At 46.9% G+C, this 22,755-nt stretch overlaps 1 protein-coding gene across 8 annotated transcripts in view; it reads right to left on the bottom strand.

The window, feature by feature from the left end:
* Positions 1–22,755, bottom strand: part of NPHP4 (nephrocystin 4) — a 94,914-nt gene that overhangs the window by 57,261 nt on the left and 14,898 nt on the right. For all 8 annotated transcript variants that reach the window (XR_015797379.1, XM_088147616.1, XM_088147618.1 and 5 more), the window contains 6 exons: positions 14,150–14,325; positions 13,166–13,230; positions 12,230–12,379; positions 3,354–3,481; positions 1,370–1,563; positions 276–402 (listed from right to left, as the gene is read on the bottom strand). Coding sequence is in view for 7 of the 8 variants with exons in the window: in XM_088147616.1 (XP_088003742.1) it covers positions 276–402; positions 1,370–1,563; positions 3,354–3,481; positions 12,230–12,379; positions 13,166–13,230; positions 14,150–14,325 (840 nt within the window). In the remaining variant the exon portion in view is untranslated. The remainder of the gene's footprint in view (positions 1–275; positions 403–1,369; positions 1,564–3,353; positions 3,482–12,229; positions 12,380–13,165; positions 13,231–14,149; positions 14,326–22,755) is intronic.

The following is a 22,755-nucleotide window of genomic DNA, read 5'->3' as shown; positions in this document are numbered from 1 at the left end:
AACCTGGTATCCCCCAGTCCTCTGGGTCATTAAGTCCCTTAATTCCTGGCCAGAGCAACCAATGAATTATGAGAATTTAAGACCAGCACCACTGGAAGATACCAGCTTCAGAAAAATATTTGTACACTTACGAAGAAGTCCACTTAATCAACCCTTGCATTACCTGTAGAAAAAAACCAAAATAGGTGGCTATATAAATGGATGGATGGATGGATGGATGGATGGATGGATGGATGGATGGATGGATGGATGGATGGATGAATGTCGTCTCCTACCTTCCCATCAGGTCCACTTGCAACAGAGAAGACATATTCCAACAGGAAGACCACTCCAAAAGCTGGGTGATGCACCATCTCTGCCAGGTGAATGTGGCTTCGCAGGATAAGAGCTTGCCCCTCAGCACTGTGTTTGGAAGGCCACCAAGGAACCAGTAAAAAAGGGTGATGGATCTCCATTAATGTTCAGCAACTTCCTAACACAACCTTCAAAACTGGCCCTGAGCATCTTTATCTTTATTTCCCCTTGAGCGCAACCACAACACCTGTGGGAGATGTGTTTGATTTCAATGAACCTTTCATCCCTTGTCCAACGTGGTGTCCTCCAGATCCACTGGGCCTCAGTGCCCATAACCATCAGGCCAGGATGCTCAGTGGTCATTCTGGCTGAATGACCTATGGGTTCCAAAATCAGGTTGGGAAAGGCAACTTAGCTGGAGAGGGGTGATCCAAGCTGAGCAAGACAATCTCTGGTCATCAGAAGCATCCCTGCTCCCAAGTCCTTGCTCTTCAGATGCTATATGCATGGTCATTTCTGGAGCCTTTCAGGAGACCTCCAAGAGGTCCAGATGAATATGGAGCACCTTCTTCCCCAACCAGTGGCCTCCAAAGGTGTTAGATTACGAGCTACTCCACTACTTAAGCCTTAATCAGCATAGTTCTTTCTCACCCCAGCTGGCCTCCTTCGGAACAGAACCGGGCTGGAAAAAGGCCTTCTTCCTCTGCTACGGCCCACCCAGACCATCCGCTTTCTCTTTACGTTAAACACTGGCAGAAAAACCTCTGTAATGCTGCCACTGCTGCTTAATTTGGTTACCACTCTACCGTGCTTCTTTCTAATTTTGCTTTTATATACTACAGCGTTGGACATCACAATCCACTCCAACAGCCCCCTTTCGAGCTATTCAAGAGGGGCATCAGTATCCCAACTGAAAAAAAAGAGTGCTGTTGTAATCAAGCAGCAGGCTTTTTTTTTTGCACTCTCAAGCTGAAAGATCATCTCCTTGGTTCAATCATGCTAATATTTTTCTTCCAGAAAAGAATCACACTTCATTCCCTTGGTGTACCCATGGCTTCCGTTCCCTTTTTCTCACCTGCCCTTGAGAGGGCTTCCTTGTTTCTGGCGCACGCTGCCGGTACTTCCCCGTGCTCTATCGGCCTCTGGCAGCGCCACTGGGACCACCACGACCACTTGCGGGGGCTGCACGAAGCACAAGCCATTGTGGACCCCGACATGCAGCCGGCGCTCCTGTATAGCGAGGGAGGTCCCATCCAGGATCGAATTACCCTAGATTAAATCAAAAGAGAAGAAGTCACTCCACCATTGTATGTAGGCTTAGCACTTGGGTCTCTATCCCCAGTAAGAAGGATTATTATTAGATCTGTCCCAACTCGACTGGTTTTCGGAAGGCCCTGAAGACACAGCTTTGCTAGCATTACCAACAGAAACCCTAACGGTGTAGTATTGCTACAGAACATGACAGAGGCCCAGCAGCCCCCAGAGAAGATCTTGGTTTGAAGGAAAACCTACAAAGCAACCTCTTTTGCCTGGGGGCAGTGGCGGGGAGGAAAGAAAATCCAACCTCAACAGGGGCAAAAAAGGGTTTTTGAAAGAAATTTCAGATTGCCCCGCAAAACTGGGAAACAGCCCACCCTCGTGAAAATGGGAGCTCTTCACACGCAGCTCCGTTTTGGACCCATGTACCGATGCACGGTGGGGTAGCGGGTGGTAATTTTAGGCAATATGTCATAAACTAATAAAAATGAAAGCTGCCCCAGAGTGATTGTGGGATATTAAAGCGTTTCATCTTCCCCCTGCGAAAAGCCACGGCGCATCTGACAAATCAACAACCTCTTCCTTAAGGTCATTATTGCTTCTTAAATTACAGGAGCTCCAGAGACAACATTAAAACTTAGGAGTCACTCTGTGTGTCCATTAATCTCAAGCTGGCTGTTCACAAAATAGCTCATTAGCGCTTGCACGTTCCTGGAAAAAAGAGGGGGGGGAAATCATCATCATCATAAAATGGCAACCAGGAAGCCGAGAAGATCTTTCTCTTCATCAGAAGGAGAACAAAGACAATAAGGCAGCTGCCAGGGAGGCGTGGAAAAAAAAACGCCGTCTCTGAAACGATCCACATGCAAACAAATGAGCAAAAGCGTTGTTATTGTCCTGATAATAGAAACTCCGTTCCTCTTCGAAATCACCCATCGTTTTTCGCCGCCTGGTATTAAAAGGAGCTAAACTCCAGCTAAACTCTTGTAACTGGGGGGAAAAAACCCAGCTTCCTAAACATTTGTTCTGCTTTGTTTTTTAGGGAGTTTGTAATCCTTCGGGACGAGGCGTCTTCCGAATGTCATCTAGAAGGTGCCTAGCAAAGATGAGGAGCGTTGAGGACATCTCAGAGGCTTTCAGAGGTTTCCAGCTCACACAGGTTAAGCCAGCCTTGCTTAGCTGCGTCCCTTTCCCCATCACCTGGATTCCAGCTCTAACACAACAGAAGGCCCTCATCTGGAGAAGAATTTCCAAAGAATTTTTAGGAAATAATGTGAGCCCCAAGGTGCCTTCTATCAGCACCTTGAAATACATTGGAAATGGTTGAGGAGCGCCCTCCTACAAAGGCAAAGACATGCAGAACAAACTACCCCAAACAGGAACGAATGCAGAGTAGATTATGCAAAGCGAGAAAAACGCAAATCAGTTCAAACCGGAGCCGGTCACAGAAGACTGTTTTTTCCAGAAATGGAAGGGCCTGGCCTCAATTTATTAATCTTAGTTTTGGGGTGGGCATCGGGGGGGCGCGTGCGGGAGGTAGAACGCCACAGAACCCGTATTGGCTTCGGCAAGAGGAAGACGTACATTATGGTTCCAGTAGCCAACACTGCAGTAGCAGACGTGCCTGGAGGAGAAACACTCTGTGCAAAGGTGAGGATCAAAAGAGCTTAAGAGCTCTGATTAATAATGGAATTGTAATTGCAATCGTACTTATAATTACGTAGGTTCTGAGGAAAAACAGTTCTGGGCACCTTCCTTTTTTGCGCATGTAGGACCTTTCTGACATAGAGATACGGAGGTACCTGCTCCTTCACGAGTAAGTTCAAGAGCTCCTCCTCAAATTTCTCCAAGGAAGGGTACAGGTGGACAGTCAGCTTCTCCAAGTACCACGTCAGCGTCTTCATGAGTCGGGGCTTCTGCAAGAAGTCTCCTGCAAACAGAGCAGCCGATGGCAGGGTGAAGGCTAAACCATCTCCAGGCATCCAAGCTTAGGTTAGGGCTTAGCCCAAGACAACTCAATGGTTGCATTCTGTGCACACCTACCAAGCATATGCCTCAATGTATTTAAGATATCAGGGTGGTGTTTCTCAACCTTGGCAACTTTAAGAGATGTGGACTTCAACTCCCAGAATTCCCCAGCCAGCATGCCAGCTGGGGAATTCTGGGAGTCGAAGTCCGCTCATCTTAAAGTTGCCAAGGTTGAGAAACACTGCATTGGGGACTCCTAGTTTAGCCCCCAAAGATAACATTCCCATTTATTCTTGGGACAATTACGTTTGCCAACATCTTTCAACAAATCAACGGTCCTTCACGACTAAGAGGTTATTCCTACCAAGGCAGATTAGCGCCCACCCTAAAGGCCTTCCAGAAACTATTAAAAACAGCTGTTCTGGACAGCACATGGGAGAGGACGGTGCACCGCCTGTATTACTGTGACGTGTGATTATGGCATTGCTAGCCTCCATTTTAACAGTATTATTCTGCAGTTATAAATGGCCAGGAGTCTTTGCACGACAGAGTCCAAGCAGATGAATAAATAAAACAGCAAAGTTGATATTGATGCTCCTAACCCTAAACCTTTGTTACTTCAGAAAGGGTAAGGCCCCCTTTTCCCAAAAAATAATCCAGCAAAACCCCTGCAGAAGAGCCCCTTTTTCCATAGTTCCTCTTGAACCCCCCCCCCCTTTTTAAATTTAACATTTCTCAGCTGCCGCTGAAATATCAAAACAGGTTCAGTCCCTGATCAAAATATCTCCTCGGTGGAAAAAGACAACCTATTGGAGAAATGGGAAGATTTTTTTTTTCAGGGCAGAAGAACCCAATGGTACTTCAGGTGAATTAAGGCAGCTTCCCCATGCGTGCTGGACCACAACTCCCATCGTTCACGATTCACATGCAGAGGGAATGGCCGCCTTTCCCAACGCATTCCCCTCCCCTCGGTTGGGATGATAATTCTCAAACTCCTGCAGGCTGGAGGTCGACGTGCAACCGTCCTACCGTGTCGCAAGGGTGCTATTCTGGGGAGGGCTGACCTGGGAAAAGCCACTGATTCCATCCGAGAAGCACAAACAGGAAAATCAAGCCAAGGACTCCATTCTGGTTCTCCCCGCAAGAGCAAACGCGGTTCCCCTGCCCCACTGATAGCCTCTGCTGTTCTGCAAAACTGTAGCACATCCCAGAGCTTCACGTTCTCTCTCTGGGCTGCAGAAAGCGCAGAGAAGGAGCTCATAATCAATATGTGGAACGGGCCCTAGAGTTCAAGGACAGAAATGTTGGTTCTTTCGGCTTCTTGTGGCAGAAATCGCAGCTTTGTCCGAGCGGGGGGCTGTGCCTGCCTTTTAAGTGGTGTGCCGGAGCCTGGACTCCAAAGGTGGGGAGTCCAAACTAGGTGGGCGTTTAATCATCTCTTCCCTTCTCTTGCAATTTTTGGAAATCTCCAAGGCTGCGACCGAAGCATGCAAAAAATAAATAAATGTTAAATAATAACGATCAATCATTTGGGGACCGTGCGCGGTGCTGCAGCTGATCAACCCTGCCTGACATCCTCAAATGTCATTTTCGTTGATTTGGAGAGCCGAGCAAGACCGCCCAGCTGGTCTTCTAATTCATCATACCCACATTTCCAAACCCTGCTATTTCAGACTGTCCGAACCGATTTTCTTCATTTATGGTGGAAAGTGTGCCGAAAAGAACAATGGTATTTGAACGTTGCCTTGGAAATAATTGAGCTGACTTCTGGCCAGGCTGTAACTCACAACCCACTGACAACATTATTGAATGTCATAGGTCATTCGTTGGTGGCCAGAAGAAGACAAGTTTTGAGCAGGCAAGGAGCCTGCGATCTAAGATGAAGAAATGCCCTCTCGCTCCAATTGACTGCAGAACGTTCCTGGGACTATAGTAATTGGCTGAACTAATCAACTAATGTAATGAAGGCGATATTCCGTAAGACTTTAGACGGCAAACACAACCTGCTCTGCCATCATTGGACGGAGAGTCTCACCTTCCTTCCTTACATCAAAAGACACCTGCTTCTGATTTAATTCCCGATGCACAAATGATTACTCGCCAGTGAAATAACGATGTTGTAAACGTCATTTGGAAAATCTGTTTTTGCAGTGTGGTCTCTGACATGAGCTTCACTTTTCTTTCTTTTTTTTAAATGAACCTTTTAAAGGGTACCAATACGTTGGGGGGAGGGTCCTCAGAGACCACAAACCATGTGAAAACACGGCAACATTTCAAAGACAGTCCAACCTACTGGAGAATTACCTTTCGCAAGGAGAGATTTCTTTGTCAAGGGCAGGAATTTTCAGGGTGTCCAAAATTAGTCCAAGAGCTCTTCAAAATTGACCCAAGGGCCAGATATGAGTGTAAGATCACATGCTGCCCACCCAACCAACATGGCTGCAGTTTACAGATGGGAAACAGAGTCACTGAATATTACAGATGATTTATTCAAAACTGTAGGGGAGATGCTTGTTATTGTTTTATTGTTGATGTTAATGGTTTAAGTGAAGTTAACTTAATCTATGCTGCTCGGAATGGGCTTCGCCCGGAGACTCGAAAATCTTGTAAAATAAATAACTAAAATGGGTTTAGAATCAACGCCCAGACCCCAATCCGGGGAAAAGGATTTCTTTGGTGGAATCCGGAAGAATATCGGCATTCGTGCAGGTTCGGTTCTATTTGTGCATTCAGAGAGAAAGAGAGGGCTAATGTGACTTGCAAAGATTCCCTGTGAACACTCAAGGTGTACCCCAGACACACACGTGCACACACACTCATCACACATCCCTAAGGTTCTGACAATGTGTTTTTTGCAAACCCTGAAAAAAAAAATTTTAGAAGTCCCCCGGTGCTTCTTCAGCAACCAGCTCTGGGGATGGACGGGATCTTTTTCTCTCCTGCAGCTTCCATGCAAGTCAGAGCTGACCTGCCAAGTGCTACTCCCAAAGCACCCCAGGAAGCAAACCTCTCTTGCTCATGATGCCAAGAGGATCCCAGCTGGGAAGACTCCATGATGACACCGCAACTGAAGGAAGGGCTGACAGATACATGCTTTCTACTGTCCTTCTCTTGAGCCAAAAACAGAAGGACCTCTTAGGGAAACTCCAGTGCCCATACTCCCCCTTCCTAGGCTTCCTCTTGGTTAGAAAGCACCAGAGAGCTACTCTGAGGAGGCGAGGAAGGAAAGCCTCTGAGCAAGGAAGGGGCCTGCTTCAGAGAGTGACGGGAAAGAAAGAAGGGAAGGAAAGGACAGAGAATTTGGAGAACTTCAGTCTGTAGGAAAGAGCTGATGTGCTTCATCCCAGAAAATGGGTGAAGAGTTGCAGGAAATTCAAGGAAAATTCAAGGTAGGGCGAGAAAGCCAGTTTTTATCCTAGATACAAAAGAAATCAAAGAGGCACAGAAGATCAGCTTGCTCCAGAACATGGGAATCAAGCCTTACAGACACACACACACACATACTCCAACCCACACTGGAGCAGTGTGGTAGATTATGGTCCACTACCTTCAGCAAAGAGGCCTTCATCCTGCAGGGTAATGATTCAGGTTGATAATAGACTGACAGACGGACGGACGGATGGATGGATGGACAGGGTGTATCAAAAGCCAAAGCCTATAGGCCAATCACAATGTTTTACTAATTAACTTTTTTTTTCCCAGAGAAAAATGTTCCCGTACTTAGGAATGCTCAAAGGTCACGTGTCAAACAAGTAAGGAAATATCTGGAAGAAAATGGCAACCGATGGGAACACTTAATGCAATATGTATAATACACTGTCTGTGGAGAGTGCTTTGGGTACACTCTGTATATGTATAAAATCCAGGATGGGGGTATGTGTAGGGCTGTGTTTGAGAGAGAGAGAGAGAGAAAGAGAGAGAGAGAGAGAGAGAGAGAGAGAGAGAGAGAGAGAGAGAGAGAGAGAGAGAGAGAGAGAGAGAGAGAAAGGGAGCAAGAGAGAGCTGGGATTTCAATTCCCATCTTTCAGAATCCGGGTTCTTGGCCCTCCTTTCCCCATCCCTAAAGGCTGGCCCCTTTTCACGCTGCGGTTCTGCTGCCCTTGACTTCCAGCTTCCAACCACCAAGGAGGAGATGAGATCGCCTTTTTTCAAACCCCGAAAAGGACAGCGTCCAGAAGATGATCACGCCCAGTTCCCCATCATTTCGCAGGACAGGACGCCAGACAGCAGCTTCAGGAAGGCAGATTCTGGTTGGATGGTGAGAAAAACCTCCCGGCGGCAAAAACTATTTGACAGGAAAGTGGAGATGGTCTCTCCTTGGCTGGATGTTTTCAAGGGAGGGTCCAATTCGATGACCCAAACTACAAGTGGTTCAAATGATTTTTACTGAGTCAGTCCAGCTGGCTAAAAACACCCCAAACACATCTGAACTTTCTGGATTTTGTGGGAAGATCTCAAGATTGTTTTTAAGCGAGGTTTCTGCTGGCTTGGCCATCCCAGGTCTACAGCTGGGCCTGAGCAGAACCACAGCGCAGGGGAGAGCTGAAGGAGGATCTGGAATAGCTCTTCTGACCCTCACGTCATCTGAGAACAAGGCCACAGTCTTCCACCTAGAGGACCCATCTATCTCTATTACACTAATGGGAGCTGGAGAGGTGTGACTTAGGCGCTCCGCACGGCAAAGGGTGACTTTGTTCCCAGCGTCAAGGTCGCTAGGCTTGTCGCTTGGAAAGTTCGCGGCCAAACAGCTGCAAAGTGGGAGATGGATGGGCCTGCCAAACAAGGGTGGCTGATCAAGCTACTCAAATTCTCCAGACGCAGCTGCGAGGAAAGGACCGCCCGAGGTCACAGCAGGAGAACCTGTGGAAGAGCAGAGAAGATGGGTTGAACCTGGCTGATCAGATGACCGGGGCACACTCAGAACAACCAAGGCTGGCTCTTCTTCAAAGCTGCAATCTTGCTGAGGAAGAACTCATTTTCCAGAGAAAGAGATGCTTGTCGGTGCCTTCAGAATATCCTGCTTCAACGTGGGAGGGAGAAGCAAGGCTAGGACATAAACCCAGAGGCAGGCTGAAGGGGAAGAATCGAAGGACAGAGGCAAGTTCATGATCTTCTTTAGAGGCCCCGGGGATGGATTTCTGCCTGAAACCCTGGTGAGACAGGGGCCAGTTAAGGAAAACAAAGTATTAAACAAGTTAGAAGAAACAGAGGGAACTGAGTCTGTATGCTACCTTCTAAACATCCATCACTGGGGGAAAAAAAAACAGAATTCCGTGGACCACCTTAAGCAGAGAGAGAGAAAAACAAACTGAGATTGTGTAGCTTCAGTTTCTTGTGGTTTAGCATGCTGCATGAACCCAGCCCCTGATGGATGGCTTACTGTGAGGGAGGAACCAGCCAACCGTGCTTTATGGAGTAATCCACAGTTCACCAATCACTTTGGACCTGTGGACACTGCAGAAGAAAAAGTTGTAAGCTGGACACCATCTCACAGCCCTAGCATTCTCCTTCCACGCCCGGTGGACAACAGAGATTTCTGCAAGGGGTCCTTCTCATCCGGGTTTTTTTTCACTGCCTGGTTGATAAACAGAGGCCGGACCGTGTTGTGCCCAGAAAGGTTTTCCTGCACTTGCGGCCGTGTTTTTGGACTCTTTACGCACACACCAAAGGGCAGAGAGAGACGTTTTTGCACAAAGCACTTTTTTGTTTAAGGAAGGGAATGAGATGGTTTGGGCTGGGCATCTGCTCCTGTTCTCTCAGTTACAATGGATGTCACTGGTCAGCCCATCCCGAAGCTTCCCGTGGCTTCCTTGTGGCATCCGCCATCTTCTTTGGAGCAATCCACTCTTCGTCGCCCTGTTCACGTCGCGTGGCTCCTTCTGGTTTTGTGATGCCACGCAGCTCATAGGACATCTTGGCAGAGGGGCCTCTCGATCACTGCAATGCTCCTTCCAACGGCCTCACAGCACTGTGGTTGGGGCACCCTTTTGCCTCAGAAGCCCCCAAGCACAGCGTTGGAGATCTCAGCTGGCCCCGCCCCTTCAAGCAGGAAGAGGGTCTCTACAGGAGGAAGAGGACGATCCAAAGGACCAAAAACCGAAGCACAAGGCTTTGCCATTCGTGGTTCTGCTACCTGTGGCTTTATCCCAGAACAAACCCCACCGATCACGAGGGCCACCTGTACTCCCACCACCCCCGGGAGTCTGCCCACCAAATCCTGCCTTGGTGAGACAGCCCCCACAGCACAGCACAGCACAAACACCTAACAAACGCCCACGGAGAGAAATGAGGTCCGACGGAGTGAACTGTGACGGTGTCCTTGCGTCCCAACCTGATCCTTCTTCCCACTGACGCTTCCCACGCTCGCTGCTCCTTAAAGATGACAGCGGGAGAGCCCACCCAGCGGCAGGCCACCTCCCTCTTTCCATTTCTGTGACATTATGGTCTGTTCTCCCCCCCCCACCCGTCCTTTGCAGCCGGTTAAGCAACAACAGTAATTAGCATTTAGATAGCGCTTGAAGAGTCCTCCAAGCCCCGCGCCGTCATTTTTAAATCCATTTATCAGGCGCCCCAAAGCGACACAACGTGCAGCACGAAGGCAAAGCACTGAAGAAGATGTCGAACGAAGGTGACACCACCGCACGCCTGCAAGATGACATAAATAAGCCGAGGCGTAGTTCTGAGGGTCCTGAAAGTCACACCGCTGTTACTATGCCCACAGAACGGAGGGGAGAAGAGTTTACCAAGCTTAGCAATCTCACAGCTTCGATAGGATCTGAACCGAGGCCTTTCCAAGCTCATCTTCAACGCGGGGCGAAGCTGGCTCCTCTTCCTTAGCGGTTACAGAGATCCCTAACTTGGTCCAACTTGCACTGGGCTTCTAGGACGAGCTGTTCATTTTCAACATCCCTGAAGCGCAGGGAGGTGCTTCAGATGTATGTGGGGAAGGTTTCAGAAGGGAGGAAAAAAAGAGAGGACTTTCCTCTAAAGAGCAGAGAGCTGATTACCTTGCTTTTCCTGCCCCCCCATCCCCCTCCCACGCCTTCCACGGCTTGTAACGGGGCCACGTTGAAAAAAAGCAAGGGAACAGGACCAAACAAAATACTGTCAGGCGGGTGGAAGAGTTGGAAACCAGCAGGAGGTGCAGAGAATCCGAGGTCCTCGTGTTAGAAAGGGTAATTTGTTGGAATCCGCTTTAATTCAATTTGGGGAGCCAAACGCACCTTCTCGGGTTCGCCGAAGCTGCTAGCTAACACTTCGGTGTATCAAATTACAGGGCACATTTTGCTGGAAGTGTCCATTTGCCACCAATTTCAGGCTGTCGGCTCTTTTATGTCCAGGAAGCAAGGAATATTTTAGTGCTGAGCTTTCCTGATTAAGGAGAGCAAACGCTGACTAAAGGATCGGAGCATTAACTTTGGAGGGAATAGATTTTCAGGGAAGGACGCAGGCTGATGGGGAAGGTATTTATGAGTTTGTTCTGCTGAACGGGGCAGGAGGGCTGCGGAAGTGATAAGGAAAAAAGAATAAAAGCCATAAAGCTGTTGGGGGTGACTTCACTGGCCTTTTACCAACTTATTCTGGAAATAACCTAAACCAGTGTTTCTCAACCTTGGCCACTTGAAGGTATGTGGACCAACTCCCAGAATTCCCCAGCCAGCATTCTGGGAGTTGAAGTCCACATATCTTCAAGTGGCCAAGGTTGAGAAACACTGACCTAAACTAACCTCATTGGCAAAATATGTCTGGGCTCAACCCCACATTTGCAACCAAATTTGGCAGATCCCCTTGAGGATCTAATTTCAAGTCAAGTCTTCAGCCTGCGTAGAGCTAGACCTCTGTAGGTTTCAAACAGCATCTTAACCCGCGGGTTGAAAGGGGGATGGTCACAGTGGGGGGTCACCAACCCCAAGCTCTGGATGGCCAATCCTTCAGGAGCAGTGAACTGCCAAATGATACACCAGCTGGGAAGTCCCAAGGACAGACCCCCAAGGCCTGTGGCATAATCAAGTCCCGAAGGGTCGCAGGCACAGAACTTGGAGTCCTCCAAAGAGCAGGACACCAAGTCAAGAGAAGCTAATATCCACCTGGATATATCAGCCTCCGATTCACAAGGTTATTCACCTCTGTCACCGACTGCCCCAACAAGGCAAGGCGAGCGCTGTTTCAAATAGGGATTTTGCAAAATGTGCCTTCAGTTCCCAAATCCCCCTCCGCATCGAGCAAGAGCATGCAAAACCTCCCCTGAGAATTTTGGATATTAAAAAGATAAAGTCTTTTTCGGATCGAGCGTGACTCTTATCACCGATGCCGTTTTCTTGGCAACAATACTGAAAGAGTTGGTCATTTTCTCTGTGGTGTTGTTTCTGAGTTTTGGCCCTCCTGGGATTCTTGAGTGGTCTCCCATCCAAGCAAATGGGCCATCTCAGCAGATCTGACCTCCTTATAGCCTTCTCCAAGATCAGCCAAGGTTATCTAAGCATTATGACCACTTTTGACCACCCTTGATATTCTGGAGATATTTTATTGATAGAAGAACCAACTATACTATCAGCTCAAATTTCGTTTTCGGCACCGTCGTGCGTGGGGGCTAACTTAGGTTTTTGCCTCTGGCAATGTGATAAAGTAAATGGCAAAAGAGGGGGTAGCTACAGTGCATGTCAGCCTTGCACCCTGCAAAAAAGAAAGAAAAGGCAACTGTTACGTGTACCTTCAGGTGCTGCTAAGACCCCAGGGATACTCTGCGAGCTGGATACGGGGGTATTCTCAGGAAGGAGATGGTAGATGACCTCCAAGGGTGGGTGGGGCTGAAAAGTGCACTGGAGCTGACTGTTTTCCATCGCTGTTAAGTACTTGTTCTCTAGAGGAGGAGAAAGGACATTTTTAATGCAGCAATAAATGCAGAAGAGCCCCGAGATATCCCATAAAAGTAAGCCACATCCCTTTGGTCAGGACTAAATTTCTGGTTGCTCCCAGAATTTCTAGAAACAACTTTGTGGTAGAACACATTCCAATTGTTTGGAGCATTGGATGAGCATTTAGAGGGGAGGGAGGGAGGGGGGCAAATCGTAGGATAATAAATTAAATCTGCATCAGGACAATTTGAATTAGGGTTTCACAAATTTCGGAGGTGTGCTTTTTGTCTGGACGCAACCAGAAACACATCGGACACTCTTACCACAAATGACTTAGTATTAAGGAGAGCCATGAGGAGATTCATTCATGGAGAGCTCCACTGCCTGGGTTAACGTGCGAGGGGGCTTTATTGCTGGCAGAGTGGGGTACTTTCAGGGCAATGAATCATACAGAGAAACAACAGGGGGAGGGGGGTTCGTCTGGGTCTATATCAGAACTAAGGAGTTGTTGCAATCAGAGAGAAGATTTAATTATCCAAGAGGTGATTTACAAATTGGCAAAACGTGTAATCTTACAGAGACATAACAGACACTGGGGACACTTCAAGCTCACTGGCTTTATTCTTGGGGTACACAATTTGGCAATTATGATTTGGGCTCCAATAACCTCTCTCTATTTCTCCCCTCCCCCTGCATCTTTCCAAGGCCGCTTTCCTCATGAGCCATGATTTTCCACGTGCAAAGGATGCAGGGCCCAGCCCATGCAAATGACCGAGTGCCCTGGGACTTACTCTCTATGGGCTCCAACAGCAGTGGGTGCAAGAGAGCGCGTGGGGTCCCAGGGTACAAACTGAGCCTGCAGAGAGAAAAGGGAGGATCAGAGAGAATGTTAAAAAATAAAAAATAAAAAAATAACAGGAGTTCTTGAGAGCCAAGCTGCAAGAGCAAAATGTTTTTGTCCCTCTTTTCGACACTGTAGGAGGAGACTTGTGGTTAAGGCACCAGGCTAGAAAGCTGGAGACGGTGAGTTCGAGTCCCACCTTAGGCATGAAAGCCTGCTGGGTGACTTTGGGCCAGCCCCTCTCCCTCAGCCAACAGGAGAGTTGTTGTGGGGAAAACAGAAGGAGTATTAGGTATGTTCGCCACCTTGAGTTATTTATAAAAATAATAAAGGCAGGATAAAAAAAAAAATCTTTAAAAAAATCAGGAGTCTGGTCCCATCTTTTCCAATTAGCCAATTTTATTCAAAGACCTCTTTGGGGCTCTTTTTTTTAAAACATATCTGAAAGATCTAGAGCAGTGTTCTTCCCCGACTGGGGAATTCTGGGAGTTGGAGTCCACCCATCTTAAAGTTGCCAAGTTTGAAAAACACTGCTCTAGCATCAGGGCAGGACAATCCCCAGGCCTCATGTTCAGCCCTCAGAACTTCTGGAGTGGGTGAATTGGGTCCTTCTTCTGCATGGGGAGGGGAGGAGAGTTTGGGGGCCAAGAGGCAAAATGGTTGGTTTAAAGTTCTGCACGGCAGAAGGCACCCATTTTGGCTTTCAGTCTTCTCCCTAGCTCTCTAAAACGAGAAAAGGGCGATACATTTGAGCCTCATCTAGGATGCTGACCCCAAGGTACGCCAGCCATGCCCCTTGCAAGGTGCTAAGTACCACCCCAAAGGGAAGAAGGGGGCCCGCTCTTAGGGGACTGGCAAGAGCCGTGAAAGAGTGGCTTTTAGTCACAGATCCAACCGCAAAGAGCTGATCCCACTAAAAGGCTGACCAACATACCCTTTGCCTGTCAAGTTCAAATTCGCTGGCTCGGATTTGCTGTTAAACAAACGGAGGACCCCGAAGCCGCATGACAGCTCCTGGGGGCCTGCGTCCTGCCTCTTCTCAGCCGTGGCCACGACCTCCAGGACCAGTAGGATGCTGGGATGATCCAAAGACGTGTGAAAATAAACCGCCTAGGAGGCAAGAGGAGAGAAAGGGTGAAATATAACTAGCCTCTCCTGCTTCCTACTGTACATTTCCTATCAGGGCTTCTCCGTGACGGAGATCGGCGACAGGAGATTAATCGTCCTGGATGACACCTTCCCCAGGCCTGCCACCCTCTTCTCCTCTAGCACAGAGCTTCGTGGGAATGCTATGTGGGTTTCATTGTCCTTTCAGCAGAAATGCAGGTGCCAACATCGCTCAGAAGAAGCCGATTCTTCAAAGGGCTGGCCGAGCCACACATCGCCTTCTCGGATCAGCAAGGGAGCGTATGCCAAGAACACTCCTGAGAGGAGCCCCCCGACCCCACCCCACCCCCTTGAGCCTCTCCAGTAAAGAAGAGGCCTGCAAAACTTCCGTCTCGTCGCTGAACTATCCCCGGTTAAATCCGCAGAAGGCTCCAGCGGAGCGAACCGGTTTGCCGTTCAGCACCACAACAGCCACAGGATCTCGCCTTCGTTACAACGGGCAAGGCTCTCGTTGCAATGCCCGACGCTGCTTCCGTCGGACTGACCGCTTTGGCTCCCCACTGCAAACATCGCTAGTTCAGCGCACTGTCTTCCTCGTTCATCAATTTGGGCCCGGCGTGTGACGGGACCAGGCAAGGTTGGGTTAACCCAGATTTATAGTTAAGCGCAAAGTGAGTCAAATCAACCACTCTATAACTTGGATTACGCTATGCTGGATTCCTTGATTGGAAGGGAAACCGAAGAGGAATGCAGTTGAATAGGTATCTTTGCCCTCAAAAAGTGGGTTTTAATGAACTCACTGATACACAGGATCTATAATTTTAGTATTGATCTAACATACTGCTTCTTATCTACAGTTTTGTCAGTTTCTTACTGTTTTAACCAAATACACTCTACTTGAAGCCCAATACGGATAATTATCAGTGCCTTATTTTCTGCTTTCTTCTGTGTTCTACATCTTTTTTTTTTTTTTACTTATATTCTTTTCATCCGTATTCTTTCAAATTACGAACTAAAATTATTATTTTTTTAAAGCAATGGATTTCACTGCAGCAAATGGAGAGGAGAGCTCCAAGTGGGTGGAAATTCCTAGAAAGGAAAGGAGTCGCCAAAAAGCATAATTGCAAGCAAGTTTATTCTTTTTTAAAAATTATTACTATGCTAAAAGCATGGCAACTTGTAATTTTATGGGTTGGATGATTAGAAAGGGTAGATTACGGAAAGAAGGAAATTATGTTGTAACCTTAGAAAGGGAGGGTGAAATATAAATGTACTTGTAACTGCTGTTAAGAAGATTGGAAGCTGCTTCTTTATAACTTTCTTTTCTTTCTCTTCTCTATTTCTTTCTTTGTACTTTTTTCCCACTTACTTATTACTTTTCTTTACGCTTTTTTCAAAACAGGTATTATTTTTATTCTCTTAAAATTCTCGTTAATAACAATTACATTGAAAGAAAAAACTAGGCTAAAAGCATAGGGGGAAGCGAGCCCAGCGAGGGAGATTTTGTACAAAGGCAAAAAAAGAAAACCCAGATTTGAAAACAAAACAATTCTTTTTTTCAAAGGGCACATACAGGAAATGGAAGAGGCGTTTGGCCGCAAAAGGACAGGGCGTCGCAGCCACAGCATCGGAGAGACTAAAGTTCAGAATCATCCAATGCCAAAAGACGGTAAAAGCCACGAAAAGTAACAATAAGCGATAAAGTTAAGATAAGCAGGACTTATAAAAAAGTTAAGATAAGCAGGACTTATCAGATTTGGGGTTTGATTTTTTGAAGAAAATATATGAAGAAAGTATATGAAGAACATCCTGAAAGCACAGGAAACTGACCAAAAGTGGGCCAGAGAAGATCTATTTCCCAAATGACAGTGGTAGATTTGGGAAAGACGTTCCCTGTGACCCTCTATGGCACCGAAACCTCGACTTTGAAGGAGCAGGATAGGAAGAATATTGGTGCTTCTGAACTTTGGTGTTGGAGAAGACGCCTGAGAAGATCACGGACAGCCAAGAAAACAAACTGATGGATCTTTGAACAAATCAGCCCAGACTTCTCACTCGAGGCACCAATGACCACGCTCAAACGATTCTACTTTGGACACGTGATGTGAAGACCCAGCTCTCTGGAGAAGGCTCTGATGCTGGGAAAGTGGAAGGAAAGAGAAGAAGAGGACGACCAGCAGCAAAAAGGATGGACTCAGTTACAGTAGTGATGGGGACACTGTTGTAGGATTAGTTTGGGAGCAGCTCATTGTAGAGACAGTCTTTCTATGCAGTCACTAAGGGTTGACACAGACTTGATAGCACATAATCAATCAATCAATGGGAAGAAAGAGAAGACGACAACCAGCAGTGGGGTGAAGGACTCACAGCGGCGATAGAGGCACCATTAGAAGACCTGAAGGACCAGGTTGGGATCAGACCTTCCTGGAAAAAATCTATCTATGTGGCTGCTAAGAGTCAACTATGATTTGATAGCACGTAATCAGATTAGGGTGGGCAACTCAGAACAACAGAATGAACTTCAACACAGACAAATGCAAAGTTACGCATTAGGAAAACAGAAATCAAATTCAGGATTAGTTCTCTGGCTTGGCAATGGTACTTGTGAAAAAGATCTCAGCACTTTAGCTGACTGCACATGAAATCGGAATCCGCAGGGTGGTGTGGCTGCAAAAGAGAAGGGGAGACAGTCCAAAACTTTCACCGCCATACCACACTAAGCTAGTAATGAAGGTTGGGTAGGCAGACACAATGGTCCAGAGCAATTCTCTCCAAAAATCCAAGCGCCTGTTAGCAAATGGTGGCACTCTAACAGAGTCTGTATCAGCCAACTGGAGGACAGTCACCATTATTATTATATTTCCTTAGCACCCAGGACCCCTTCACGGCCTCTCCAAAGCCTGGAACAGGCCACGTGAAACAGAAGGTTTGGGTGCCTCATCTCCTGAAGACGTGGCTGAGGAGCAGGCCAATCCTTTGATTCAACAGCCATCAGCTAAGGGTCCCCTCGCAAAACGTTTGCTGCAATCAGAGATGGTTAGGAAAGGACATCAGAGAGAGGCATTAACCCACCTGTCTGCAGAAATAAATCGTTACTGCATGTTCCTTTTATTGCAAACTGATGGGGAAAAAATTGCTCAGGAATTCCTGAGAAATGGGCCAGCCAGGCCACATTAGGCCTTAAGGCTTAAATGCGCTGGGGGCTACCTACACACGGAGAGCCGTGGTGAACCCCCGGCTAAGGCTGGTCTTCTTGGCGCAATCCTGCCCATCTGCTTGGGAAATAGCACTGTAACTCTTCCAAACTGAACAGCTGGTGTGGTCAAAGTGAACCATCATTGTAGCACCAACTGGCCCCAGAACGAAGAGCAGGAGTCTTGTTATCATGACTGTGTTGTTGAGAGAGAGAGAGAGACACTTGTATAGTTGTTAAACCTTGGTTATAATTGTTTATAGTTTGTGTAAGACCCTTAGATTCATTTGAACGGGTGGCATAAAAGCACTTGTAACAGACAAATGATGCTAAATGCATGATGGAAACTGCGGGCCGTGGTCAGATCATGGGCCAGAATGAAAACTGTCCTGCTCTGCCTTGGGGCTCCACGATGGCGCTTTCCAGCTTAAAAAAAAAAAAATCACATTTTGATGCAGGAAGGAACAGCAAGGGGGAAAAAAGGGCCTCTATCCAGCCGTGCCATAATTCTGAGAATAAAATTCCATGTTTAAGAATGTCACCTCCCACATAAAAAGCAAGCTCCTAGTGTTTGTTGCCTTGAAGATAGGCTTGAAAATTTGTGAGACGTTCCGGCTGGCATTCCACGGGCACGAGAGCTGGTTAAACCAAACCAAACCAAACCAAACCAAAAATGTAGAATAGCTAGGAGCGCTGGTTCACCAGCAGCAAATGGATCATACAAAGCAGCACAACCGAATCAATCCATACACATACTTTGGGAAGGCTTTCGATCAAAGTCCACAAATTCTGGTTCAAAAAAAAAAAAATCAGATAAAAGCTAAAACGGGGGAGATCCAAGGCAAAACCCCAAGCTAGATCATTCCATATAGGCAAAACCCCAACTAGATAAGTCGTGGTGAAAGTCAGATTCCAGTATTATGGTTATATGGTTCACGCAGCAGAGAACCTGCGTAACATTTGGATTGCCCAGGCACATTATTTGAAAACGCCTGGCTCTATTTTCATTCTCAGTCATGAGGCATGGAAAGGGTACTCCACAATCGCATCTCTTCTTTCTCCAAAAACTCCCCGCACCAGCCAGCCCTCCTGGAGATCCAGAGAGGTCCAAACGACTTCCAGCTTTTTGTGGCCCATGATAAAAATGAAAAGTGATTCCGTGTGAAAACAAGACAACACCCCTCCCCGCCAGAGAGCAAAAACCTATTTTATCTTTGAGATACCCTCTTGGAATTGAGGCCCTCAGTTCTTCCAGCCCCTCTCCACTGACTGACCATGAGTATAAATCAAGAATCTCTCAAAACAACACTACTAGGTGACAAGGCCTAGTGTCACAGAAGGGGAAAAGGGTCTACATGGAAAGCTATGTTACTACTTACATTTACACTAAATGGAATTCTGTTTTCTTCTGGGACCTCTTAACTTCCTCCAACATGAAGCTCAAAGGGTAAGTGTTGCCATTTGCCCAAAGAAGGGGCAGACCCCTCCTCTAGATGACAGTGGGCCATACATTCCAATAAACCAATGTCCTAATTTTGCCAACTGCAGGTGTGGAAATCTTCCTAAATGGGCTGAAGGATTACCTGTGCATTGTGTCTTTCGTACATGTTACCATCAAAGAGGGAAAGAGCTGTGTTGTCCAGTAATCCACCATTTAGAAGACAAGCATTGACTGGTCTCGTAACAGGCCGAGAAAGCTCCTCCACTGTCTGAGAGTTTAAAGCAGTGTTTCTCAAGCTTGGCCACTTGAAGGTGTGTGGACTTCAACTCCCAGAATTCCCCAGCAAGCACGGGGAAGTCCACACACCTTCAAGTGGCCAAGCTTGAGAAACACTGCTTTAAAAGATGCTCCCACACAAAGAAGACAGCCAAAGGAAGTGTAATCGGTAGTTCAGTAAAGCCCTCAAACCAGTGCAGCCCAATTATCATAGGGAGGAAACAATCACTGCGATTGGAAGCTATTCATTAGCTGGAATATAACAGCCAAGGGAAAAAAATGACAAATACAGCTCAGGAAATTATCCATGCAGGAACCCCACTCATGATAGATGAGGCAATGTTCTCCTGTCCTCTTTGGAGCTGTTTATCTGGATTTTGACAGTTCTTCTCCATGACAATAATAAACAACTTCCTAAAGCATTCACAAGAAACAGCCGTTGTTATTGGGGAAAAGAAGAATCAGAGGAAACATTCAAGGCACGGCAGGTGGAACAAGATGAAAACACTAATTCCTTGATAGGGGCAAAACCAGCTTCTGTCTTCGGGGGAGAGGGGAGAATCAGGATGGTTCCTAAGACAGAAGAGCAAGAATCTCAACCTAGAAGTTTTTAGAACCCCCCCCTTCTTATTTCATTTCTTTCTTTTAATGTTTTTATAGCCTGTGCAAATAAAAGATTCGGGGGGGGCATGTTACAACATATTAAAATTATAAAAGCCATGACAGTAAGATATTAAATTATTCTTTCTTAAAGTGACTATAAATCAACCAACAATCAAGCAAGATAAATGGCTGTAAATCTTAGTTCGGGCGGAAGGAACTAGAACAGATCTTCTAAAAACCATGAAGGAGTGAGCTTTATGGATACCTGGGGTAAAGAGTTTCAAAGTTGGGGGGCCACCACAAAAAAGACCTATTGTCCCATCCATGTCATCCTCATTTCAGATGGAGTGGGGACTCTTAACAGACCTGCCCAAGATGTTCTCCCCAGACATTCTGGCATGCCGGTGATTGATGGAGCCCAATGCTAGATGGGCTGGTTTTCTAGATTATCACCAGAGCGCTGAACTGGTGGCCACGCTGCCAGTGCTCAAAGTTTCCATAGTCAGAGAAGTAAAAGAATTTAACTTCTCAGTAATTCTGAATATTACTGAGGGCAGATTGGTCATTTCCAGCAGATTCGTGGTAAAAGAGGACACAAGCAAGATCAAAATCTGATTGGTGCTCATTCATCCCCAGGGGCAGGGCGGGAGTGGAAGGGGGAAATTTCCTCTCAGCCGGTTCAGTTAGGAGTGGGGCACGGGGAGGTTGCTCTTACTTTTGGAAATGTACAAAATGGCCAAGGTCTCACACGCTCACACGGTGTGAGGCTTCCGTTCAAGGCTCCTTCTCCTTTACAGCACTTCCTGAACAGACTGGGTGACCGCTGTGTAGTTCAATGGTGGGTCCAAGGAAAGAGGAATCAGCCACTACAGAGAATATATACGCCATCTTTGCAGTGGCAAAGAAAAAAAAAGAAAGACAAAACCCCTGCGTATTTTCTGAAGCTAATGCAATCCAGCTCTAATCCGACCTGGATTAAAAACATGTACTTACAGATACAGGTAGTCCTCGCTTAACAGCCACAGTTGGGATCAGAATTTAGGTAGCTAAGCGATGCAGTCGTTAAGCAAATAATCACATGACCAGACCCAATTTTATGACCTTTTTTGCAGTTGTTAAGTGAATCACTACAGTCATTAAGTGAATCACGTGGTTGTTGAGTGAAACCTGTGGTTTCCTCATTGATTTTGCTTGCCAGAAGCCAGGTGGGAAAGCCACAAATGGCGCTCATGTGACCATGGGACACTGCAACTATCATAAATGCAGGCAGGTTGCCAAGTGCCCAGATCACAATCACGTGACCATGAGGGCACTGCAACAGTTGTAAGTGCAAGGACTGGTCATGAGTCACTTTTTAGCACTGTCGTCACTTCAAATGGTCACTAAATGAACAGTTATTAAGCAAGGACTACCTGTACTACGAATCTGCCCTACAAAGCAAGCAGTACAACAGACTGTTGTAGGCTGATTCTTTATGACTTGAACGTGACCGGCAACATCTGGATGTTCCATCATAAAAATGCAAATGAAGCAGGGAAGATTTACTGGGTGTATTGCTTGTGATTCATAAACAAATTGAATTTCAAGGTCTTGAGTCCACTTGAGGCCTGCCAACATTCATTCCCTTTGCTTCCTCCATTTCATTCCTCACTCTGTTGGCTTGTTCTCCCGCACTTCCCCCTTCATTAGGCCCTGCAGATATTGGAAGGAACCCCTGTCCTTCCAGATGTTGCTGAACCCCATTTCCCATCACTTGGACAGCCACCATTCGATCACTAAAGCGAAGAAGGTTGAAACACAAGGCACCACATGGAAAACCAACGATCAGGAATTGTTATTTGACAGCAGAAAGTTATGTTTATTTCTTGGGGGAAAAAAATACAAGCTATTATAGAACCTGCACAATAACACGCTTTATCTCAGAAGGGGCTTTAACCACCCGTAGGAGAAGGAGAAAACGGATGCCTCTTCTGAGATGCAGCGCATGTGCGCCCTCATCTATTATTCATTTCTTGCCGATCCATTTTTTTCCCCGCGTTTGGTAAATTTATTTAATTAATATCAATGCACTTGAAATACCTTCCTCTTTTATACAGAGCACTTAATGAGGCTGATTTAATCTATCAGCTGAGTTGAAACACATGAATAATCGATGAGGGGTGTCTTAATGGTATTCAGGGCTGCTTTGCAAAGATAAGCAGCCTGAACACATTTTTGACTCTAAGTAAATCGACTTGACTCCAGCCTAACCGAAAGGAGCCATCCAAAGGCACCAAAAGTTTGCTGGACAGGCCGCGCCCTGATCCATCTGCCATCCCAGGGCGTCTGCAGGGCATGGTCAAAAAAGTCAAGATGGCAGCTGCGACGGGGCGATCCAAGCTCTCCGTGTTTTTTACGGGCCATCCTAATTTTGGGGACGACGCCCCGCAGACCTCCCTGCGCCATCCCCATTTTTAATACTGGAGGGGGAAATGACGGGGAGCGCCCCCTCTACAGGGGGCTCGCCAGAAGGAGGCTTTTGTAAGTATTAAGAATGACCTGTTGTTTTCTTGAAAAAGTAAATCACAACAAACACTCAACCAAAACGCTACAAGGGAAGGTGCAAGGCTGCTCAGGCTGAGAACAAGTTTAGCACGCCACACCACGCCACGGAATAAAACTTCTGCAGAGGATCCCCCTCTCCCCACCATTTGCCTGCCAAGCCACCCGCTGGCTTATGATGGCCTCTGCTTTTGGCAGCTTCCTTGGTGTTATTCCTGGAGCAATGGTGCCCTCTGCTGCCTCCTGGCCAGCCTAACCCAACATGAGGAACGAAGCCGTGCATCTTGCTAGATCAGGTACATCGTGCTGACCCCCAGCATCCTTCACCGCTAGCCATGCTGGCTGGAGCAGCCGTTCTGGGAACGAGAGCCCATCCTCC

This window comes from Python bivittatus, unplaced genomic scaffold (genome assembly GCF_059951505.1).
Source record: "Python bivittatus isolate LINGU-HERP-01145 unplaced genomic scaffold, Pbiv_v1 ctg000510_np1212, whole genome shotgun sequence".
Classification (NCBI taxonomy): domain Eukaryota; kingdom Metazoa; phylum Chordata; class Lepidosauria; order Squamata; family Pythonidae; genus Python; species Python bivittatus.
The sequence above is the reverse complement of the archived record's forward strand: the minus strand, read 5'-3'. Positions and strand labels throughout refer to the sequence as shown.